The sequence below is a fragment of the Thunnus maccoyii genome, chromosome 10 (genome assembly GCF_910596095.1).
Source record: "Thunnus maccoyii chromosome 10, fThuMac1.1, whole genome shotgun sequence".
In the NCBI taxonomy this organism is placed as follows: domain Eukaryota; kingdom Metazoa; phylum Chordata; class Actinopteri; order Scombriformes; family Scombridae; genus Thunnus; species Thunnus maccoyii.
The window spans coordinates 3,652,938-3,674,214 of NC_056542.1; the positions used below are offsets into that span (position 1 = coordinate 3,652,938).

Sequence of the window (21,277 nt, forward strand, 5' to 3'; positions counted from 1 at the left end):
TTATCCTTTTGAATAATTGCAAATACTTGACATTACACTTACAGTTTGATACTTTTAGGTTGATTTTCTTGCTACATTAGTGAACTTTGACAAGAAAACAGAAGGGTGACAAATTGTTCACTGCGATGAATTACTGATCTCCAGCTGGTCTCGAGTCATTCAGGTTCATTTTTATGTCGTACTGACAATAATTGAAATCCATCACCTGCATCAAAGGTTGGAAATCAACATGATAATATATAATTTGATTTGGAAAACGGTCAGTAATAGTATAAAGTTAATGGGTTCAGTATGTAGCCTGTAGGATACAGCGTATATCAGTGTAGGTCTGTATGATTATTTTAGGTCCTCAGAAACTGTTTTTACACTAAAAAAAAATCTTTCTCATCAAGTCTTTTGTGTCTGTAATTAAGTCTTTAGACGTGATTTTCTCAACATTTCTGTCAACTTTTTTCAAGAATTATTTAAAATCATTTTTATTCTAGTGCATCAACCTCCATCAACATACAATAGACTAAAAACTTCTGCTGGTTGAAATGATATTTTTCTCCTATTTGAAGTTATTCATGTTTTTACAATTCAAATAAAGACAAAAATGACTTGATAAGCTGAATATTTTTTGTAGTTAAATGATTAATAGCACAAAATATATCATTAATCAAGAGTAAGCGTTAATGATTTTTAATAATCTCAAATAGAGCAATTCTACAGTAATTTAAAATAAAACATTCAACAATTTGACTTAGATATACTGTAAATATGCAAAAATAAGTCTATTTACTGAGCCCTAAAAGTCTTTTAAAAAAAATGGAAAATCTAACTCTGCAGTATGATTTTACAATCCCAACATAGTTTAAATTAACTTAATTCAAGACGTTTCTAAAAATGAGTCTATTTCATTAAACAATAAGACAGATCGCTGCACTATAATTAAGATTAATGACCGTTCGTTCGTTCCAGAAAATTTGTTGTGCTGGAAACAGGTTGAAATGATTCTTCGCCTCAGTGGCAGATTCTTAACTTTAAGAAAATAAGTTTATTTTTTTAGGACAGACAAAATGATCACATATTTTTTTATTATATTTGCAATCACATCTTGTTTTGGAAAGACTCTTCTGGTTGTGATTGGTTGTTTTGGTGCGACTGTGTGTTTTTCACCTGCAGGCTTGTTTGCACTGCTGCAGATCACTAACTGATCACATGTCTATTATTGTATAAATGTATGTGTGTGTGTGTGAGTGTGTGAGTGTGTGTGTGTACGTGTGTGTATGTGTGTGTGTGTGGAGGTAAACATCACCTCACTCTAAGCTCTGCCTCTTCCTGTCTCTCCACCAGTCTACCGTCCCACAGCCCACCTTCTCTATGCCAGTCACCGTGCCAGTATCCAATCAGAACGCGGCGGCGGCGGCAGCCCTCCAGTTCAGTAATAACCCCGGCGGCGCCCTGGTCACCACCACCTCCTTTGTCACCTCCACCCTCACAGACCCCCGCCTCCTGTCGCCACAGCAACCGGCTCTGCAGAGGAATACCGTGTCGCCAGGGTTACCACAACGACCAGCCAGCGCAGGTAAGAGACACAGCTGGACCGCTGTGGTTAAGACTGTGTGTCTGTACAGCTCTGCAGCATGATTGTGGTTCTGTGAATCAATAATTCTTATATAAATAAATGTCAGCTGCTGATTGATCCAACCAGTATATATTATAGCTTTTACATTTGCCTGGAAAAATCCTCTGATGCGCAGTTTTGCATTTCTGAAATGAATTAAAGGAAGTAAACTGAAGAAGAAGAACACCCCGCCAACAAAACTTCTTCAAAAAGAAAATCGAAAAACAAAAGACCCCACAGCGCCGCCCACACTGTTTGATTGACAGGTGTTCTCAGGGCAGTGAAGGCAGATAGTAGGAACGCCTCCTGCATAAAATGTGTTAATTCATATTAGCAGAACACAAACAGAGCTTATTCTGTATTTTTTTTTACCTGCAGGAGAAGACATGAATGCAAACAGTAGAATGAGGTCAACATCTTCCCACAAAAAATATGCAATGACTTGTAATGTAAACACACCTAATTAGGTGATGGTTATTAATTAGTAAATAAATCCTCATGTACATACATACTGTTGTTGATCTCTTGTAGCTTTTTTTGTTGATATAATGTTGAATTTCTACAGGTTTTTGACTTATAATTGGCTATAATTGATACTTTTATAATACCACTGTATGTCAGTGTGTAATGTGTTGAGACTCTGCAGCTCCTCTCGGCTTTACGGAGCTTTTTAGTGAGTTTCAGCTCATTGTTTATCTGTCTGGCTGCAACTTTACTGTTTTGGTTCACTCTCAGCATCTCACAGTGTCATTTTCAGCCTCAGCAGGCAGCTGTTTTCAGAGAAAAAGCTGTAAAAAGCCGCTGTACACTACCTGCTCAGCACCAAAACAGCAAACAGACACAGTTAGCTGTAGACTAGTTGATGAACATAGTGGAGCATGTAGCAGCTAAAGAACCAGATATTTCCCTCAGGAGTTGGTAGAGAGCAAAAAAAAACAGAGAGTGAATTCACCAGGTGGACAGAAACACGACTCCAAATGAATGATCACGTTGCTCCGTAACTGCTGGATGTGGAAATAAGCGACTGTTTGCTAACAAGTTCAACATATCGACGTTTAAAGGTGATGATATGTCAGAGTTGTGTTCACTAGTGGACGAAACATCAGTTAATGCAGGTTTAAGAATATTGGATTCAATATGTGTCATAGCTTTATGTGTACTGGATCACCACACTTGAACATGTCATCCCATCCTACGCAGCGATGCACTTCGAATAAACACTTCCTGACAAAGGACATTAACTTTGCAGTAACTAATCACCACTGCAAACTCTCATATTACACTGAATGCTAATTAGCAGCATGTTTCCCCTCTGTATCATGTATATGTGGGTCGTATCTTGTGACCACTGTTCCTCTTGTCAGTGGAGTAATGAAATATTGAAATATTGAATAATTAAAAAAGAAAGTTCTGACCAATGCACAACAGTTTTTGGCATCTTCCTACAAATACAAAGTGCTGCCAAATGTGTCTTATAGCTGTAATGCTAGCTAATTTGAGCCACCTTTATAGAAACGGTTGTCATGGTGATGTAGTTACTTAAAGAGCTTTTTCATAAGGTGTATTATTTCTCTACCTCCTGTATGTAGAGGCACAGTTCATGTAACATCAGTCTTTTATTGAGTTTTCACAGAGGATTTTCTGAGTCGTCGAGCAGCAAAGTGACCGTAGATGTGAGTGTGTGTATCGATGTTCTTTCTCTCTCTCTCTCTCTGCAGCATGCAGGCTCAGTTACCTGTCAGTCCGGGTAACTCCTGTTTGCTCAATAAGCACACACTGCCTTATAATGACAGAAATCCATCATTTCTTTGACTCAGGCTGGTACACTCCCGCGTGCGCCCCGCTGCCTCTTTGTTGCAAACCAATCCTTCACTCTCTGACTAAAAGGATTTGTGCCCCATTTTTGCGTCTCAGACAAGGTTACTTATCAAGCTTTGTTCCGACCAGCGTAATCTCATTGTAAGTCAGAATTAGGTGATGTAACGTGCAACAAATGCATTACAGCATCTTTCATAACATGCCGTTCTACCGAGGCAAGAGGGTTTCACATAGCAGTAATGGAGGCCCCCACCCCAACCCCCTCCCCCCCCAAAACCCTCCACCACCACCACCACCACCTCCTCCTCCTCCTCCTCATAACCTCAGCAGTTCAAATACTCCGCTGTACCCTGCTATGCATCCCACATTACCAGAGCTGTATTGGGTTCATCATATCTGCTCATTGGTGTTTTTCCGTGTGTCCGTCCAGCCAGATATTTTTTCAGTCGACTCCTCATGACCCCGACTTTCTGCCTTTCTGGAGAATCTCTCTAGAGTCAAAAACTGAATCTCTGCCAGAGGAGGGAAAATAAGTGTCAGAGCAGAAATATGCTTCACCTCCACTAACTACAACATTAAAATTCTGCTTACGTGTTGATGCATTAAAAATAAAAATCCAATAATATAGAAATAACTTTTACGTTGATACTTTAAGTACATGTTGCTGATAAGTACTACTGAAGTAAAATGTATTTCACAGGACTTTAACTTGAAATAGAGTTTCTTTACATTGTGATATTGCTATTTTAACTTAAGTGAAAGATATAAATACTTCTTCCACTGCCTTTGAATACTGATATACATAAATGTGTCCATACTGAGTATAAATGAGGAAACTGTTCAAACATTCGACTATATTTTATTCAGGAAATGTTCTTTATTTAACACTGATGCATTGAGCAATTTGTCATATTTTGTTAAAAGGAAAAGAGGGTTAAAACATGTTTGTATCCCCAAACTAAAGGTATTAAAAAAGTATTGTTTTGGTAGCTTAACTCAAGTGTTGTACTGGTACTGCCATGGAAAATTTTATACTATATTCAGACAAAAGAAAGACACATAGCAGATAAAAACATTATACAACCGTAACCCTGACTCCTAACCCTAACCCTGACTCCTAACCCTAACCATAACCCTGACTCCTAACCCTAACCTTGACTCCTAACCCTAACCCTAGCCCTGACTCCTAACCCTGACTCCTAACCCTAACCCTGACTCCTAACCCTGACTCCTAACCATAACCATAACCATAACCCTAATCCTGACTCCTAACCCTAACCCTAGCCCTGACTCCTAACCCTAACCCTAACCATGACTCCTAACCCTGACTCCTTACCCTAACCCTGACTCCTAACCCTAACGCTAACCCTGACTCCTAACCCTGACTCCTAACCCTAACCCTGACTCCTAACGCTAACCATAATTCTAACCCTAACCCTAATAATATACATATACATATATTAATTTTAAATATTTTACTTGAATACTACAACAATGAATCTCAGATGGGAATCTTTTTTTCACCGTTTAAAATGAGTCTGACTTTCTTTTCCTCCAAATTTAACACAAGTACCATTGAAAACTGGCGAATCCAGCACTTAAAAATTAACTGGAAAATGGAGAATTGAAACCAATTATGGTCCTCGGGTAGAGTGAAGTGGGTGTCGATAGCAGTAGCACTTTTTTTTTTTTTAATGACACACTTGATTTAATGATTACAGTAGAGTATGCAGATGAACCGTTTGATATGAAATGATCTTTACATTATATTTTTATGACCGCGCTGTGTTCTGCTGTCTGCCGTAGGTGCTCTGTTAGGAGATCTGGGGAACTCAAACGGAGCGTGCCCGAGTCCAGTCCGTAAGTAAAGTCTTTTCCTTTCTCCTGCTCCAATCTTCTGTCTGTATTTTAGCTGGAAGTTTTAAAAGGGGAATGATTCTTGAGTCTGACTTACAGACAGAGCAATGCAGATTATTTTATGTGTAGCAACAGGCTCGGTCACGTGTCCACAGCTCACACACTGACTCAAACACAGTCACACACACACACACACACACACACTTAAACACAAGCATGAAAACACCTGTTGACTGGCGACAGCTGAGGGTCACAGTACAAGCTGCTTGTAAACAGTCCAAAGAACAGAATGGGTTTCAGGTTGTGAGAGAGAGAGAGAAACAGGAGAGCGAGTTTAAAAAGAGGAACAGAAACTGACAGAAAATTACATATAAACTCATGTGAAGCTCCTCAGAGATTCAGAATTGTGACATAGAAAGCAGAACTAAGTTCTTAAAGGTCCAGTATGTAGAATTTAGTGGCAACTTGGCAGAAATGGATATATAATATACATAAGTATGTTTAAATTAGTGTATAATCACCTAAAAAATATGAATCGTCCTTTATATCTATTATATCTACATACGGAGCGGCTCCTCTTCTAGCACCACCATTATTCTACAGTAGCCCAGGATGGACAAACCAAACAACTTTTTAGTCAACTTCACTGCTACACCTTTAAATTTAACAATATTACCAGTCTGGTGTTCACCAGCTGATAAGTGACAGATAAAAGTGAGTTCAACATTCCTTTTTTCCAGCCCATGAAATCCAGTTCGACGTGTTTGACTAATTGAAGCATTTGTCACTAATTTGACTGCTATTTTATTCATTACTGAATTTTGTTATTGTTTGATACTCTTTACAAATTAGTTCTGCAAGTTGTAATTGTATTTTCTTTGTCTTCAGGTAGTGCAGTGTTTCCCCTATAATAGTACCGGCCTGGCGGGCCAAAAAATACTTTTTTTAAATGTCAAAAATAACGCCCAATGTCCATTCATTCGCAAAATCAATAGTGTTTGGGAGCTTCTGAGCGGCGTTGTTTCGAAACGTGACTTAGCGTCTGTGTCGTTGCCTAGGAAACACCAGGTAGCGTAGCTCCTTTTTAAGGAATAGGGCAGAGCGTAAGCGAGTGAGTGGTTAAGCGCCCCCGCCAGTCCAAACCACTCAACACTGTAGTGTAAACATAAACATTGAAGAAGAAATTTAACACGTGACAGCAGATTACAACAATCTAACGGCTAAATGCTAGCCCTGTAATGAGACTTCATTCACTCAGTCTGACATCGTGTTCATGTTAGCCGAGTTCTGTTTAGGAGTGGGGTTATTTTATTTTATTTTGTTTTGTCCTAACCAATCAGTAGCGAGTGACGTATCCATCATGCCGTCATCATTTTCCGTTGACATGAGAAATGTGGTAGCGGTTGCTTGGACCAGTTAACTTTTTTTTCTTACATTGGTTGAAGAAAAATGAGGATTTAATGGATGTTATTTCTGTAGGTCGACTTGCAGTACAACATTTGTGGCCATTATTTCATTAATAGTAGCTATTAATGTAGTAAGATGACATCCTCACTCTTAATCCTGCCTACAAAGGTCTGATTGGTTGATTCTTTTTACAGCTGTGGTAAAAGCATCATTTTTCCGTAACGCCAGACATATCTGAATCTCTAAACAAACTGGAGATAACATCTAACAGTCTGTCAGATCTTGAACTGGAAACCAGTTGATTTAGGTTGATGAAAGTCAGGCCAAGAGCCAAATATGGAGTTACTGACACGTCATATTTAGAAACGGTGTCAGATTTATTCTGTAAGAACATTACAAATTAAAAACTCTGCTATCCTGACAGCAGCCTGTTTAACTCTCTTCAGCTCGACTCTTTCCCGTCTTCACCCACCGCTCCTCCTCCTCCCCCCTCATCCCTCTGTCTACACCTCCCCCCCCCCCCCCCCCCTTTCATCCTGTCTCTCTCAGCTGTTCCCCCTCATCTCCTCTCTGGAATAATCTGCCGCCCCACCCCAACCACCTCCCCACCCCCACCCCCCCTCCCCTCCCCTCCATCCAACTGTCCCTCATCTTGGCACAGGACTCTCCTCAGAGGTGACTTTGACACTGGCCAGAGCTCTCCCCTTAAATCCCATTAGCCAGGACAGATACTGCCAGCCAGCTCGTAGTAATAGATATGGTGGGAAGGTGTTTTTTTTTTCTCTCTATATTCACTTGATAAAGCTTTTGTCTCAGGATGAGATGAGCTAGAAATCAATACATTTATATTAACTTCCCAGCAGTGTATCAGAGCAACGCGCCAAAGCCAAGTTTCCATATTGATAAAGCTGTTTCAAGTATAAACGTTTTACGCAATGATGCTTGTTTTAAAGTTTGTCTCGATCAATGAACGGCGTTTAAAGTCATGTAGTGGATTTTGAATAGTAAGTGCGCAGTTTTGTGTCATATTAAATCAAAAAAGAGAAAGTGCAGATTAGTCACACAATCAGATCACTTCCTGTTGATATCCTCTTACAGAATTAACTTTAAAAAGACAAATGAACATTTAGTTTTGAAGGTTTCTTGGCAGTTGTCCAGATTTTTTCGTTGATCTTTATCTTGCAGCTTGTGCAAAAATACATCAACATACCTTATAAAGCCACAACTAACAATCTGTGGATTGTTTTATCTCTTTATGGATTAGTTGTTTTGTCTAAAAAATGTCAAACGATGGTGAAAAATGTTTCCCAAAAACCCAAGACGACGTCCTCAAATGTCTTGTTTTGTCTACAACCCAAAGATATTCAGTTTACTGTCAAAAAGGACTAAAGAAACCAGAAAATACTCACATTTAATAAGCTGGAAACAGAATTTTGGCATTTTATATTAAAAAAATAACTCAAAACAATTGATTATCAAAATAATTTGTTGATCAATTAATCAGTTAGTCATTGCAGCTCTGATGCTTTTCATATTCTGTGATAAATGTGAGTAAAAATGTAGAAATCTAACTGAAACATGAGGTGTTGATGAAGTTTTGAGGACGTCTTTACCTAATGATGATGTTACTAGTTGTCACATATTTCTGCAGTTGCTCAGATTTTATTTTTTAGGGTGTAACTTTTTTTTAAAGGGTAAGGCCCAAATGTTTTTCTCCATCAACACACAGTAAAGAAAACACTCTCTCTGCTCTCTGAAAGCTTCATTAAAGGATTAATCACCCATTTATTTATGACTGATGAGGTCTTAATGACTGAAAAACAGATTCATGGTTCAGAAACCTGATATAGAGACCAATTATGAGGGGATAGTGTGACGGGTGGGAGTATGAACAGTATGTTAGAGTTAATCTCAACAGGTGGGATTATTGGTTGTTTAAAACTAAATCACATTTGCAGGCAATCAAGGCCGCCGACAGCTGATGAAGCTCAGCTGTGACAAAACTTCCTCTCTGCCAAAAAGTTTGTCGACTCCATAAATCCATCAGTATTATTTGAAATAAAGGGATTTATTAATCTGTACAGCAAAAACTCCCCCCAAAAAAACCCTTTAATGGGGGAAATGATAGATAAAAGGACGCAAAATTACAGAAATACATCGAAAAACAGGATGACAAAATTATAGATACAGAAAAGTTCTATTGATTTCAATGGGAAGCAGGTTTTGGTGAAACAGCTCCTCCTAGTGGATGATGGTTTCTTCCGGTTGCTATGTAACGTGTCTCTCTCTTCTCAACTCCTCTAAACATTTAGTTTTCTTCTACTGTTATAAAATAATTCCCAGTAGAAGGAGGTGTAGATATCTCATTGCTGAGTTGGTTTTTGAAGTTTTATGAAGGTGACTTTTTGTCGGGAGTCTGTTTATCAGTTCTTCTCCTTCGTGTGTCGAAACATGAAACCTCTTTTGTCCCGAAACGCAGCTCAGGTGACTCGATCCACCCGACTGATTGCTCCCCTCCTTCCTCCACTCTCCTTCTCCTCTATCTTTTTATCTCTCACTTCCTTTTTCTTCTTCTCTTCTACCAATGCTTCACCTCTTTTCCCTCTCTCTTCACTTTCGCTCTCCTTTTTTCCTTTTCTTCCTTACGTCCTTCTAACCCTTTTCATCCTCTCATCTCCTTCTCCTTCATCTCCTATCTCCTATCTTCTTCTCCCTCCTCCTTCCTCTTCTCCTTTTCCCCCCTCCCCTCCTCTCCTCCCTTCTTCCCCTCTCTCTCTCTCTCTCCCTCCCTCCTCCTCCTCTCTTGGATCTGTCGTTCTCAGCTGTTGTCCAGGGACTCAGGGCTTCGGGAATGTCACCATTGACGTCACCCGGCATTCCACACATTCCCACGCCCAGCCTAGCGTAATAGGAGACATCACACACACACACACACACACACACACACACAGGGAAGGGACTCACACTTAAAAAGTGCACACATACACAGAGGAGAGCACATGTAAAGGGTACAAAAAAAGTACAAACAAACAGTCAACATACATAAATAAAGCCACAGACACATCGATGTGTTTCTGTGACTCACTCACACTTTCATAATAAGAGTATGATCATGTGATATCATAACACAGTCATCTCACAGTGAGTCAACACATAGATATAATATTTGATAACAAACTTTAATTGTCCTTCGGCATCAAATATCTAATAATTGTTTTCAAGCTTCAGTAGATTCATTTCATAGTTTGCACTTTACAATCTCTTAAACAATAAAAGCAGAACTTTATTTTCTTAAAAATAAGAAAATACGAGTTGAGAATATCCTCCTTAATATCTGAAAGTAACTTTCTCCCATAAAATCTCTTCCCACCAGCGGTATCTCTCCATGCAGATAGTTTTGGTTTTATTTGTCTTAACTTTTCAGATATTCATCATCTTCTTCTTCATCAGTATGTTTGAGGATTTTGGGGGATTTTGTTTATGGTTTTCACAGCGCTGAACATTAATAAATGTCAACGTATTTATCCAGAAAACAGCATCCCAGTTACTCAAGATGATCCATAGACCTCATTGTCTCCAGTTTTGTCTACAGGGTCTATTTCTTCAGTAGAAAACACTTCCAAAGAAAAGATGTGTAGATTATCCGGGGACACGTTTCATATATCAGTATCATTTCTTTTTGGATTATCTGAGCAACACAAATAGAATTCCTTCACTTCCGTTGTTTTGCGGTGGAGGCACAAAACCAAAACTATCCGCATGAGTAGATTCCAGACCGTTTTCAGGCCACAGTCGAGACGGCAGACAGTTCAGTTAACGCACATCATGCAAAACGTTAAATACCTTTCATCATCATCGTCATCATCGTCGTCGTCATGAGTTCCATTTCTCATGTCTGTGTCTCAGCGTTCTGTGTTTTGTTGTCCGACTCTTAATCTACACACCGATTTACAAACAAGAATGCATGTGAGGGTTTAGTAAAAATGACTTTAGTGCACATGAACACACAAAAATGCATAAATAATCTGTGAATTCCTGTGAAACCGTTACAGTAGAGTGTAAACACACACACACACACACACACACACACACACAGATGCCAGCACTCCAGGCTGCTTTCTCTACAGGGATTTGTTGTTGTTGGCTTTAGGGCACCTGTAAGACGTTTCTGTCACATGATCACACTCACGTTCATGATGTGTGTGTGTGTGTGTGTGTGTGTGTGTGTGTGTGTGTGTGTGTGTGTGTGTGTGTGTGTGTGTGTGTGATTAACTCGGGTCAACACAAAGCCGCCTAAGCCTCTTCTTTTACACACTGACACGAACACAACAAAACCAGCAGCAGATTCCCATCATCATACGTGTTCAGTGCGCACACACACACACACACACACACACACACACACACACACACACACACACACACACACACACACACACACACACAGGTAGGGTTGCAGGATTTCCCAGAAGCACCCGATGCAGGGAGTCCACTATGCGTCAGTGATCTCATTGGTCAGATGCCTGTTGGGAAATAAACTCTTTGCCACTCAACACCTCCTTCTCTCCCTCCTCTCTCCATCCCTCCTTCCATACCTCTTATGTCCTCCTTTCTTTTCCTTCTTTCCATACGTCTTTCCCTTTTTCTCTACCTACCTCCTCTCTCCATCCTTATCTCCTTCTCTACCTCATGTGTTGTCCTTCCCTTCTTCCTAGTCTCCTCCCTCCTCCTCTTTCGTTCCCTACCTCCTTCCCTTCTTTCTCAGTCATGTTTTGTTCTGTCCTTTCTTCCTTCCTTCCCCTCTCCATCCCTTACTCCTTCCATTTCTTCCTTCCCAAGTACCCTCTTCTACCGTTTCCCCGACCTACTTCCTCCTATCCATCCTTCCCTCTTTTTATCACCCCTTGCCTCCTACCTTTCTATCTTCTGAATCCTCTCTTTTTCTGTTCTTTCCTCCACCTCTGCCTCATTTCCTACTTCTCTTCCTTCCCTACCTACTTTACCTCCTTCTCTCCTTCCTCTCTTCCTCCTCTACCATCCTCCATTTTTACCACCCTCGTCTTTCCCTCCCTCTCTGTCTTTCCTTTCTTCCCTCTCCTCTGCCTGTTTCTCCTCTTCTCATCTGAATGTTTTTAACTTCAGACTTTCTTCTGCTGCTGTTTTCTTTTTTTTTTCGTCAGATTTTCTTTTTTTAGTTTATGGATTACGGCTGACTTGTTTTACTGTTTAAGGGAAAAAAAATAAAATGAACAAACAGTAACTTCAAAACGAAGTGTTCTCAACACAGCTCTTCGACCTCATCGCTCTTAAATCTTCATCTATATTTTCCCTCCCATGTGTTGTCTTTTCCTCCATCCCGCCTTTCTTCCCCCTGCTTCCCTCCCTTTGAGCTGATAGCAGAGGTAATCTGCAGTTGTTGTTGTTGTTGTTGTTGTCAGGTTCACTTTGTATATGGGCTGTGTGTGTGTGTGTGTGTGTGTGTGTGTGTGTGTGTGTGTGTGTGTGACTGAGATGAAGCAGAGTCACATGCCGCTGTCGTCTGGAGGCAGCGTCATGGAGAGCTGCTATCTGCTATCACACACAGACACACACACACACACACACACACACACCCTGACTTCGCCTCCTGTCCATGGGGAATACAGCCTCCGTGTGTGTGTGTGTGTGTGTGTGTGTGTGTGTGTGTGTGTGTGTGTGTGTGTGTGTGTGTGTGTGTGTGTGTGTGTGTGTGTGTGTGTTAGGGGCTTGGAAAGTCCCTGCTCTGCTCTCTCTCCCCCCTTCATACACACTCTGACTGAGTCTCTGTTTGTGTCGAACTCGTCTTTTAACCCCAGCAGCACGGACAGGCTGCTGTCTGCTGGAGTCTTGTAGTCATGACACCCAGAAACACCCCCATCCCCTCCCCCAACATCCCCCACATTTTTAAAAAAAACAGCTTCATGAAAGAAAAAAGCAATAAATGAAAACACACTAATCCAGAGAGCATTAAAACATGAGTCTTAAAGTATAAAAGATACAAATGTTTAAAAAGAAACAGAATAGTTGGATTAAAAACTTAACAGGAAACAATCAGTTTCCTTTAAAAGCAGGCGTTAATTCAAAATATGCAAACACACACACACACCTACACACAGGTAGTGTTTTGCAACTGATTGTGTATTGTTGTTGCGTCTTACAGAGTAACTGTTGCGTTGCATGTTAGGAGTCTGGAATGTGACCAGTTGTTTAAAGGAGGGTGCGTTCAGCAGACGTAACGTTCACTAATGAGACCTGTCATGCAGCTGGAATGCAACCAGGAGGGATAAAATACAATACACTACAAAAAAACAACAAAAAAAAGTGTCAATAAACCTCATAAAAAGACTCAAATCAACAATGAACTGATCTACTAACAAGTGTTGATGTCGTCAGTGAGCCGCCGCCGCCGGGTGACGTGTTCCTTCTTTACCATGAACACACACACTGTAGTTTATTTTAGCTCAGTATCACCGTCCCGCTGCCAGAAATACTCACCAGTGTGACACATGTGTGGATTAATCCGACACTCTTCTTGAAAAGCTAATCTGTGCTGGAAGACGAGCCGTTACTAACAGTTAGTTTAATTATTAAATTCATCTGGAGATTATTTTCTCAATTAATCAATTTTGTCTGTAAACTTTCAGAAAATAGTGAAAAATGTCTCGTTTCATCCGACCAACAGTCCAAAATCCAAAACATTAAGTTTATTATCAAGTGTGAGAAAGAAGAGAATGAAATCTTCACATTTGAGAAGCTGAAACCAGCGATCGTTTAGCATATTTGCTTAAAAAATGACTAAAAGGATGAACGAATTGATTATCAAATTCTATTGATCGACTGTTTTAATCAACTGATTGTTGCAGCTCTGATTAGAAACATGTCTTTGAGTCGGATCTTGACAGAGAGAGAAAGGCTCTGCACACTAGTCTAACGCAGGTATTTAAAGAGAAAAAACAAACTTTCTGCCTTTAAACCTTCATCTGGACAAATCTCAGAGCTTATAAAACAGGCGTTCAGGCAAGGACACATGGGAAATGTAGTTCCCAACCTCAAAATACATACAATGAATGTGATATATTGGAAACATGTTGAAATAATCTCACTGCATTTGAGGATTTTTCACAAGTTTTAAGAAAGAAAGAATTTTTCGGCCTCACAAACAGTCAAAGCTGACTTGTTAAGGATATTTTTTTTTGCAGTGTAAGATGGAAAGAGTCCAGGGACATTTGTGTGAGTTTGTTTTCACTGAGCGCAGAGACGACTGAAACAAAAGAGCAAAGAGAGAGAGAGAGAGAGCGAGAGAGAGAGAGAGAGAGAGAGAGAGTGGAAATAAAATAGTTCTGGAGGGAGCGTGACAAGGTTTTGATGTAGAGGAGCTGCACAAAATCAGAGACGCCAAAAAAAAAACCGTTTGAGCTGCAGAAAGGATGAGGAGCATGTGGTGTGACAGAGCGATCCAACACGCTAATGAGAACACACACACACACACACACACACACACACACACACACACACACAAAGAGCTGAGTGTACACATCCAGGAAAAAAAAACAAGCACAGACAGTCATGAGTTCACAGGTAGAAAACAGACAAACACACTTCTCTAAATCTCTGTTTCTCTCTCTTTATCTCTCTGTTTCTCTCTCTGCAGCTAACGGCTACATCAGTGCCAGGGCCTCCCCGGGCCTCCTCTCCGTCTCCAACGGCAACAGCCTGGGGAAAGTAGTCCCAGCTAAGTCTCCGCCTCCGCCCAGCCCTCAGATGGTCAACAGCCGCAAGCCGGACCTGAGGGTCATCACCTCGCAGAGCGGCAAGAGCCTCATGCAGCTGGTGAGGAGAACACGACTACGGCAGCCACACGGGGGACAAAACTCACAGGGGACGGGATGAAAAAGCGTTTCAGTTTACGTTAAATCAGTAATCAGGTGGTTTCTGTCTCAGACCTGATCGATGCTGCAGTTGTAGGATTCATGTGAGCCGATGGTGGTTAAAAATGTTGAATGATTTGTCAGATCAGGTCTTGATAAGCAGGTTAGAGACAGTAAACTTCCTTTTTTCCTTCTATCTTTTATTCTTATTACTGTTATGAGGATTATTCGTGTTACATGTTGGGTTCAGAAAACTCTCCTAAAGCATCGTGTGTCTTAAAACAACAGTCAGACGTAGAAACAGGTTTTGCTGGCTGTAATCGTTCCTCCTTCCTAATGACCGTTAAATGATTCCTTCCGAGGAGGCGTGACAAACAAATACCAGCGCAGGTGATTTAACACTGTCAGGTGTAATAATAATAATATTAATCATAGTAATTATAATAAGCTTTATTTATATAGCACTTCAAAACCAGAGATTACAAAGTGCTTTACAAGGACAAAAGAAAAAACAAATTCAGACAAATTCTCCAAAATTGAAGGAATAAAAAAAGGTAAAAAAAAAAAAAACTTCAGAAGCAAAATAATGATTTTAAATAGAATATTTAAAAGCCTTTTGAAAGAAATGTGTTGATTTAAAAGAAGCAGGTTGTTCCTGAGATACACCGAGGAGGTGAAACATGGTCACCAGCAGAAACAAAACATTGAAGCAGGAGATGAAGCACTTCAAGACTGTCCCAGATAAACCAAACCAGTGTTGTAGTCTAGTGATGAGAACATTGTTGTATTAAAGGCTCGTAATAACATGTTTATTCATCTGAACAGACCATCATAAAGATCCTGAGGCAGCTGATGTGACAAGTTTCCTGTTAAATTGTTGTAACAACAAAACATTCACACCAATAAAATCCAGCAGAACCTGTCGAACCTCTCAGTAAATCAGTAGCCATGATCACACTGAACAAAATATACATTTTAAATGTATATTTTAACTTCAAATTCATCCAGATTGAGTCGTTATAAATCTGAAGTCAAACGAGTGTTTTTCTTCTGTGGAGATTATTTGTACGAGACTTATTCTACAGATCTGGAAAACTTGTGAATTTTGTTTGTACCCAAGAAAAAAAAGAAAAGAAAGTTCTCTTAACTCATGTGAACGTCATATAAGAACAAATCTGTTTATTCCAGCGGTTCTTGCATGAGGCCCAGTGCCAATACTGGATGAATCACCTTCACCTAGTGCACACATGTCATACTGCCAAACCTTTAAATTTAGATATTATGGATTTTATTTCCAGAAATTGTATTAATTTAAATCATTTCTAGATTGTGAGTTACATATTAATCAAATTCACATTATTATTCCTATTTTCCTGTTTTTTTCATAAAGAAGTGTCATGATAGAAATAATCAGCTCAAGTTTAACAAACAAAAAAATAATTTTAAAAGCTTCCAGAGCTCCAAAGATTAATGGATTAGTTGATCAACAGAACATGAGTCAGATATTTTGATAATCAAACAATCGTTTTAGTCAAAATACCAAAAATTTGCTTGTTGCAGCGTCTCAACTGTGAGAATTTAAATCTTTTTATTGTCATAAATGATAATAAACTGAATATTTTTGGATTTTAAACTGTTGATCAGACAGAACAAGACATCTGAAGACGTCACCATGAACATTTTATAGACAAAATGACTAATTGAGGACATAATTACCATATTAATTGATAATAAAACAGTAGTTAGTTAATATAATATGTATGTTTTTACAGACAGAACCCTTTAAACAGAAAGTCTGGGCAGACTTCTCGGGCATGTTGTAGTGAACGTTCCTCCTCTCTGTTGTGCAACCGAACATCCGGATTCAATCAGTCTGCTGCAGCCAGACATCGATCAGTTAGGTGGAGGTTTGACTTTGAGACTGAAGGAATTAAAGTTTTCGTGCCGAGCGGCGAAACACCGCTGGAAAAAACTAGAGAGAAGCAGACACGAGGATTAATCTCATTTTCATGTGTTTTCATATTTTGACTGCAGTTAGTTGTTGTAGAAACGTAACAGTCCTCTGTTCTTTACCCCCCACCCTCCTCCCTCCTCCTCTCCCCTCCACCCCCCCCCCCCCCCCCCCCCCCCCCCCGCCGCTGTGCAGACAGAGGAAGAGCTGGAGTTGGTGAGTGAGGTGAATAGTACTTTCAGACTTTTAGCCTCATGGATGTGGTGTGATCTCACCGAGCATGAGTGTGACACCGTCAGCGAACGTATCCCGTCAAGGGGGGTGCGGGGAGGGGGGGGGGTTGACTCAGCGGCAGCGGCGCTATGACGACAGTAGACGTGGAGCCACCACAGTTAGAGCACACAGCGAACTTAGAGCATCAGAGCAACGCACAAAAAGTGCGACGTTTCACCTGGTTGCTTCGGTTCATGACAGATTTTTTAACTGGTTTCAGCAGGAAATTTCCCACAATTTCACCCCCGAATCAGATGTTTTTTTTATTTCAAAGCTTGATGGAGACTCGCACATCTCGAGTCAGATTTAAGTCACACACAAAAAAAAATGAAGATGTGAGCCAAAAAAATCCCAGAAGAATAAAAAATAAATGAGGAAGTGCCAGACAGCCACAGCTTGAATATTTCATAAATAAGCCTGTACAATGAAATAACACTGCTGACAGCAGACTGACAGCAAGACTCTCAAATGCTGCGTCATTTTATTTCATTAGTCGGCAGTCAGACCTTCAACCATTAGTGTCGACCTTTTATGTTGTATAAGCTAGTAAATGACTCCTCCTACTGGACTCTTGACAAGTTACTGTACGACTGGTGGAAATATTATAAATCTTCTGACTCATATATTTAAATCCACTACTGTTTTATTTTGTAACAAAGAGTTTGCTTCATGGTGTTTCCTCTTCTTAAGACACTATGCTTGAGTCCTTCTCACGTGAATATTTAGATTTTGAAAAGTTAAGATAAAACCTTCCGTCGGGTTTCTACCAGCTTTGTTTTAGAAGCAGAACACAGTCGAAATGTTGCATTTTTGTGGCGTAAAAACATTTCAGAAATCATTTTCAAAAAGTAAACTCACAAAAACAGATAATCTTGATAAATTCTTGGTACAATAGAGCCCAGATTAAAGTGGGATTTGTGCTGTAAACACTGAAGGAACCGGAGCAACCAGCTGAACTCTCGGCTGTGTGTGAACGCTGCTCAGCATGTGCATGTTTGGTTTCATCTGAGTTTTGATGCTCTGAGGATCAGAGTGAGGAACAATCACAAGTCTCCAACCTGGAACACAGACGGGCATGATGGGAGTCCAACAGGCTGACCTCTTCAGTCCTTCACACACACACACACACACACACACACACACACACACACACACACGCATGCTGACATGTGTTCATGCATATTTCTCTGCATAAATATACACACACACCTCTGAACCAAACACACACCTCACAGTGTGTATTCATTCCCTGGCATACCTCCCTGCACACACATACCTTTTCAATACAAACACATCCTCTCTCTCTCTCTCTTTCTCTCTCTCTCTCTCTCTCACACACACACACACACACTCATCCCTCAGCTCATCTCTCCTCGCCAGCCTTGTCGATGCATGCGTTCCTGTGAGCATGATTCTCCAGCACAGCGAATGCCTCTCATAACACCTTCCATCCACCGTGACGCTACATAACACGAGCGCCCTAGCCCCGGCGACAGCGTTGCCGTGCCAACGCCACCTCGAGATGCGAGACACTTCTCATCTTTTGCACGCCGATGTTAAAGTGTCACAGAAAAGTTAAACGCCTCCAAGAAAAGAGGAGAATGAGGTGCTTGGAGTTTTTTTTTTTTTTTCTCACACCGGAGCACAAACGTTTCTTGTCTTGTGGCACGATGAATAAAACATCTCACGCCGCCTCGTTAAGGGCGAAGTGAAGTACTGTAACTGTTTATTATATCAGACTTATCAGGGCTCACTTGGATTTGTTTTGGAGTATTTTTTTCTTTATTTAGTCTGCCAGTTAAACTTCAAAAGTGTCAGGAGAACTGATTGATAGTTAATCACAGTCGCTGCACTTTACCTCCGTAAACCTGAGGGCAGGATTACATATCCGGATAATGTATTTGTTTTGCTTTTCAACTAGAAGTAGAACAAGCTGTGTTTATTGTGAAATATTTCAGTAGTAATAGTGTAATTAAAATTGTTCACAGTCACATTACAAGGTCTCTGCATCCACTCTGCTGTACAGTGGAAAGCACATGCTAACCATTATCATTATTGCTTTTGAAAAATGGATGAAGTCATGTGCCGTGAACTCCTACACTCACGCCCTTATAAGGAGAAAAAGACACGAATCCTTGTGGAACCGGACCAGGTTTTCTCACGACACTGGACCCAAAAAAAAAATCCAAGAAACAAAGGGTTTGGTTGTAAATCTTAGATGGATGTTTAAGCATCTTTTGCCAAAGAATTACAGACTTTTCAAACCCTGTCGTATGTAAACCAGAGTTATCTTCACATCTTGACACCAAAACCTTTTTTAGATAAAATCACATAAGTGTCTTTGGGGGAAACAAAAAAAAAAACAAATACTTTTAGCATGAATGTTAACACTGTGCAGAGAGGTGATGCAGATAATAGAAGCAACAACCAATCGACCCCCTAGAACCTTCCTCTGGCTCCCTAAAGGCCCGCACACCTCATATTGGAAACCACTGTAGCAGTAATCCCACTCTCAGTGTCCGAATGTTCAACTTCCTCCGTCCATGTTTCTGTCTTCCCAGAACGCCCAGCGGCTAGGCGGCTCCCAGGTGGCGCAGTCGCTCACCACACCAGTGGTCTCCGTGGCAACACCCAGTCTCCTAGCGCCCTTCTCCGGCATGCAGACGGCCTACAATACCGGTAAGACGGCGACAGCAGCCCCGCAGCGAGACGGGTCATTTTAGCCGCACAGACTGTCTCTGTCTGTTTACATCAGGGCAGTGAAGGCACCGCCACCGTGCATCCGACCGGACAGAGTGTTTTTAAAACCAGATAAAAGATAAAACATCAAGTGAAGTAAAAGATATAGTCTGCATTATGTCATGGAAATCTTAATTGTCATGTGGAAAAACTGGAAAAAGCTCACAGTGTGATGCCACAAACCGCTATGAATATTCACTTTGTTCATTGTGTGAGAGCTTCTGGAATGATTCCACTTCAAAGGTCTCCATTAATATGGATTAGCCCTGATTAATATTGATGCTCCAGAAAGTTGTATGATGTAAAACAATCCCCCTCCTCCTCCTCCTCCTCCTCCTCTCCACCTCCTCCTCCTTTTCTCCCTGTGTGTGTCTCTCTCTCTCTCTCTCCATCCCTTAATCTCAGAGTACCAGCTGACGAGTGCAGATCTCACAGCGCTCCAGACGTTCACACCACCGGGGCTGGTGCCTGGCAACATGGCTGCCTGGCAACAGCAACAGCAACCGGCAGTCACCCAGCAACAGCAGCAGCAGCAGCAACAACAGCAACAGACCCAGCAGCTGAGCTTGGCGTCGCTCAGTAACTTGGTGTAAGCTCCTTTTTTTTTTTTTTCTTCCTTTTAACGAAACTCATCAAATGAGATCGATTCAGCAGTTTCATCTCAGCTGTGTCAACACGGCTGACCTTTGACCTTTGCCCTTACACATCAGACCAGCGCCATGCATGTTAGCTGATTCTATACAACAGCAGTAATACAGGTACATAAGATACTAGGAGCACGTCTCCCATATGAAGCATCACCCCAGCTGCGGTTGATTCATCTTTATGGTGACCTAGATATTCCCCCCCCCTCCGCCCCCCCCCGATCAGCTCCGACTCCCACTGGAGTCCCACTCTGATTAAGCTCCTGGTAGTGAGGCTAGGCTGCTAGCTGTGTTATCAGCCACACAGATGCACAGGATTTGAAAGCTGGAAGAACATTTGTACCTTTCTTGTTTGTTAGCTAGTTAATAAAGGTGAGGATGGGATTGTCAGTCTTTTACCCGACAGCTTCAGTCAGCTGACTCAAGTGCCCCTCTGGTCGCTCTAGACAGAAAAATCTACATTTATCTGAAGAAAAGTTAATATATCTCATGTTTAAAACACTGGAGACATCAGGTCATTAACAGAAGGGCTCGCTGAGGTGAAACTGTCTCTTTGGGATGATGAAGGACGTTTATCAGTGAGACATATTAGAAATCTGAATGATGACATTTGCATCAGTTTTGCAGAAACTTTATCAGCGAAACAACAACAGTAGGATGGAGATTATAACAGCTGTGACTCAGATTCTCAGCTATCACCTCTGGATGCATGCTGGGATATTTGTCGACTCAAGTTCACACAAATAAACTCCCGAAGCATCCTGAAGTATTTTGAGTCACACAGACTTTAGGGCTGTTTTTTTTTTGTTTTTTTTCTCCCAACAACACAATGTCATCTTCCACTTCCCAACTTTCATATTCTATCTAGTTACATTAAAACTGGAGGCAGCTGCAGTCAGTCTGCACGGGGAACAGGAGAAATAATGAAAACATTTCCGGGAAAAAGGATGTGAACTTTGAAGTTACTAAATCACCCCTGAAACTACAGCTAGCTACAAATGTGGGTCAGATGAGTCTGAATGCCAATTAGCAGCATTTGTCAGCTTTAATTTGTGAACACTGCTCTTCCGCTGCCTTTTTTTTTTTTTTTTTTTCC

General features: G+C 40.8%; 1 protein-coding gene across 3 annotated transcripts in view; it reads left to right on the top strand.

Moving 5' to 3' along the window:
* Positions 1–21,277, top strand: part of mef2d (myocyte enhancer factor 2d) — a 106,515-nt gene that overhangs the window by 73,014 nt on the left and 12,224 nt on the right. For 2 of the 3 annotated variants that reach the window (XM_042424210.1, XM_042424211.1), the window contains exons 5-10: positions 1,336–1,567; positions 5,231–5,284; positions 14,358–14,536; positions 16,721–16,750; positions 19,360–19,477; positions 19,943–20,126. In XM_042424210.1, the coding sequence (XP_042280144.1) occupies positions 1,336–1,567; positions 5,231–5,284; positions 14,358–14,536; positions 16,721–16,750; positions 19,360–19,477; positions 19,943–20,126 (797 nt within the window). The remainder of the gene's footprint in view (positions 1–1,335; positions 1,568–5,230; positions 5,285–14,357; positions 14,537–16,720; positions 16,751–19,359; positions 19,478–19,942; positions 20,127–21,277) is intronic. The other variant, XM_042424212.1, reaches the window with a different exon arrangement.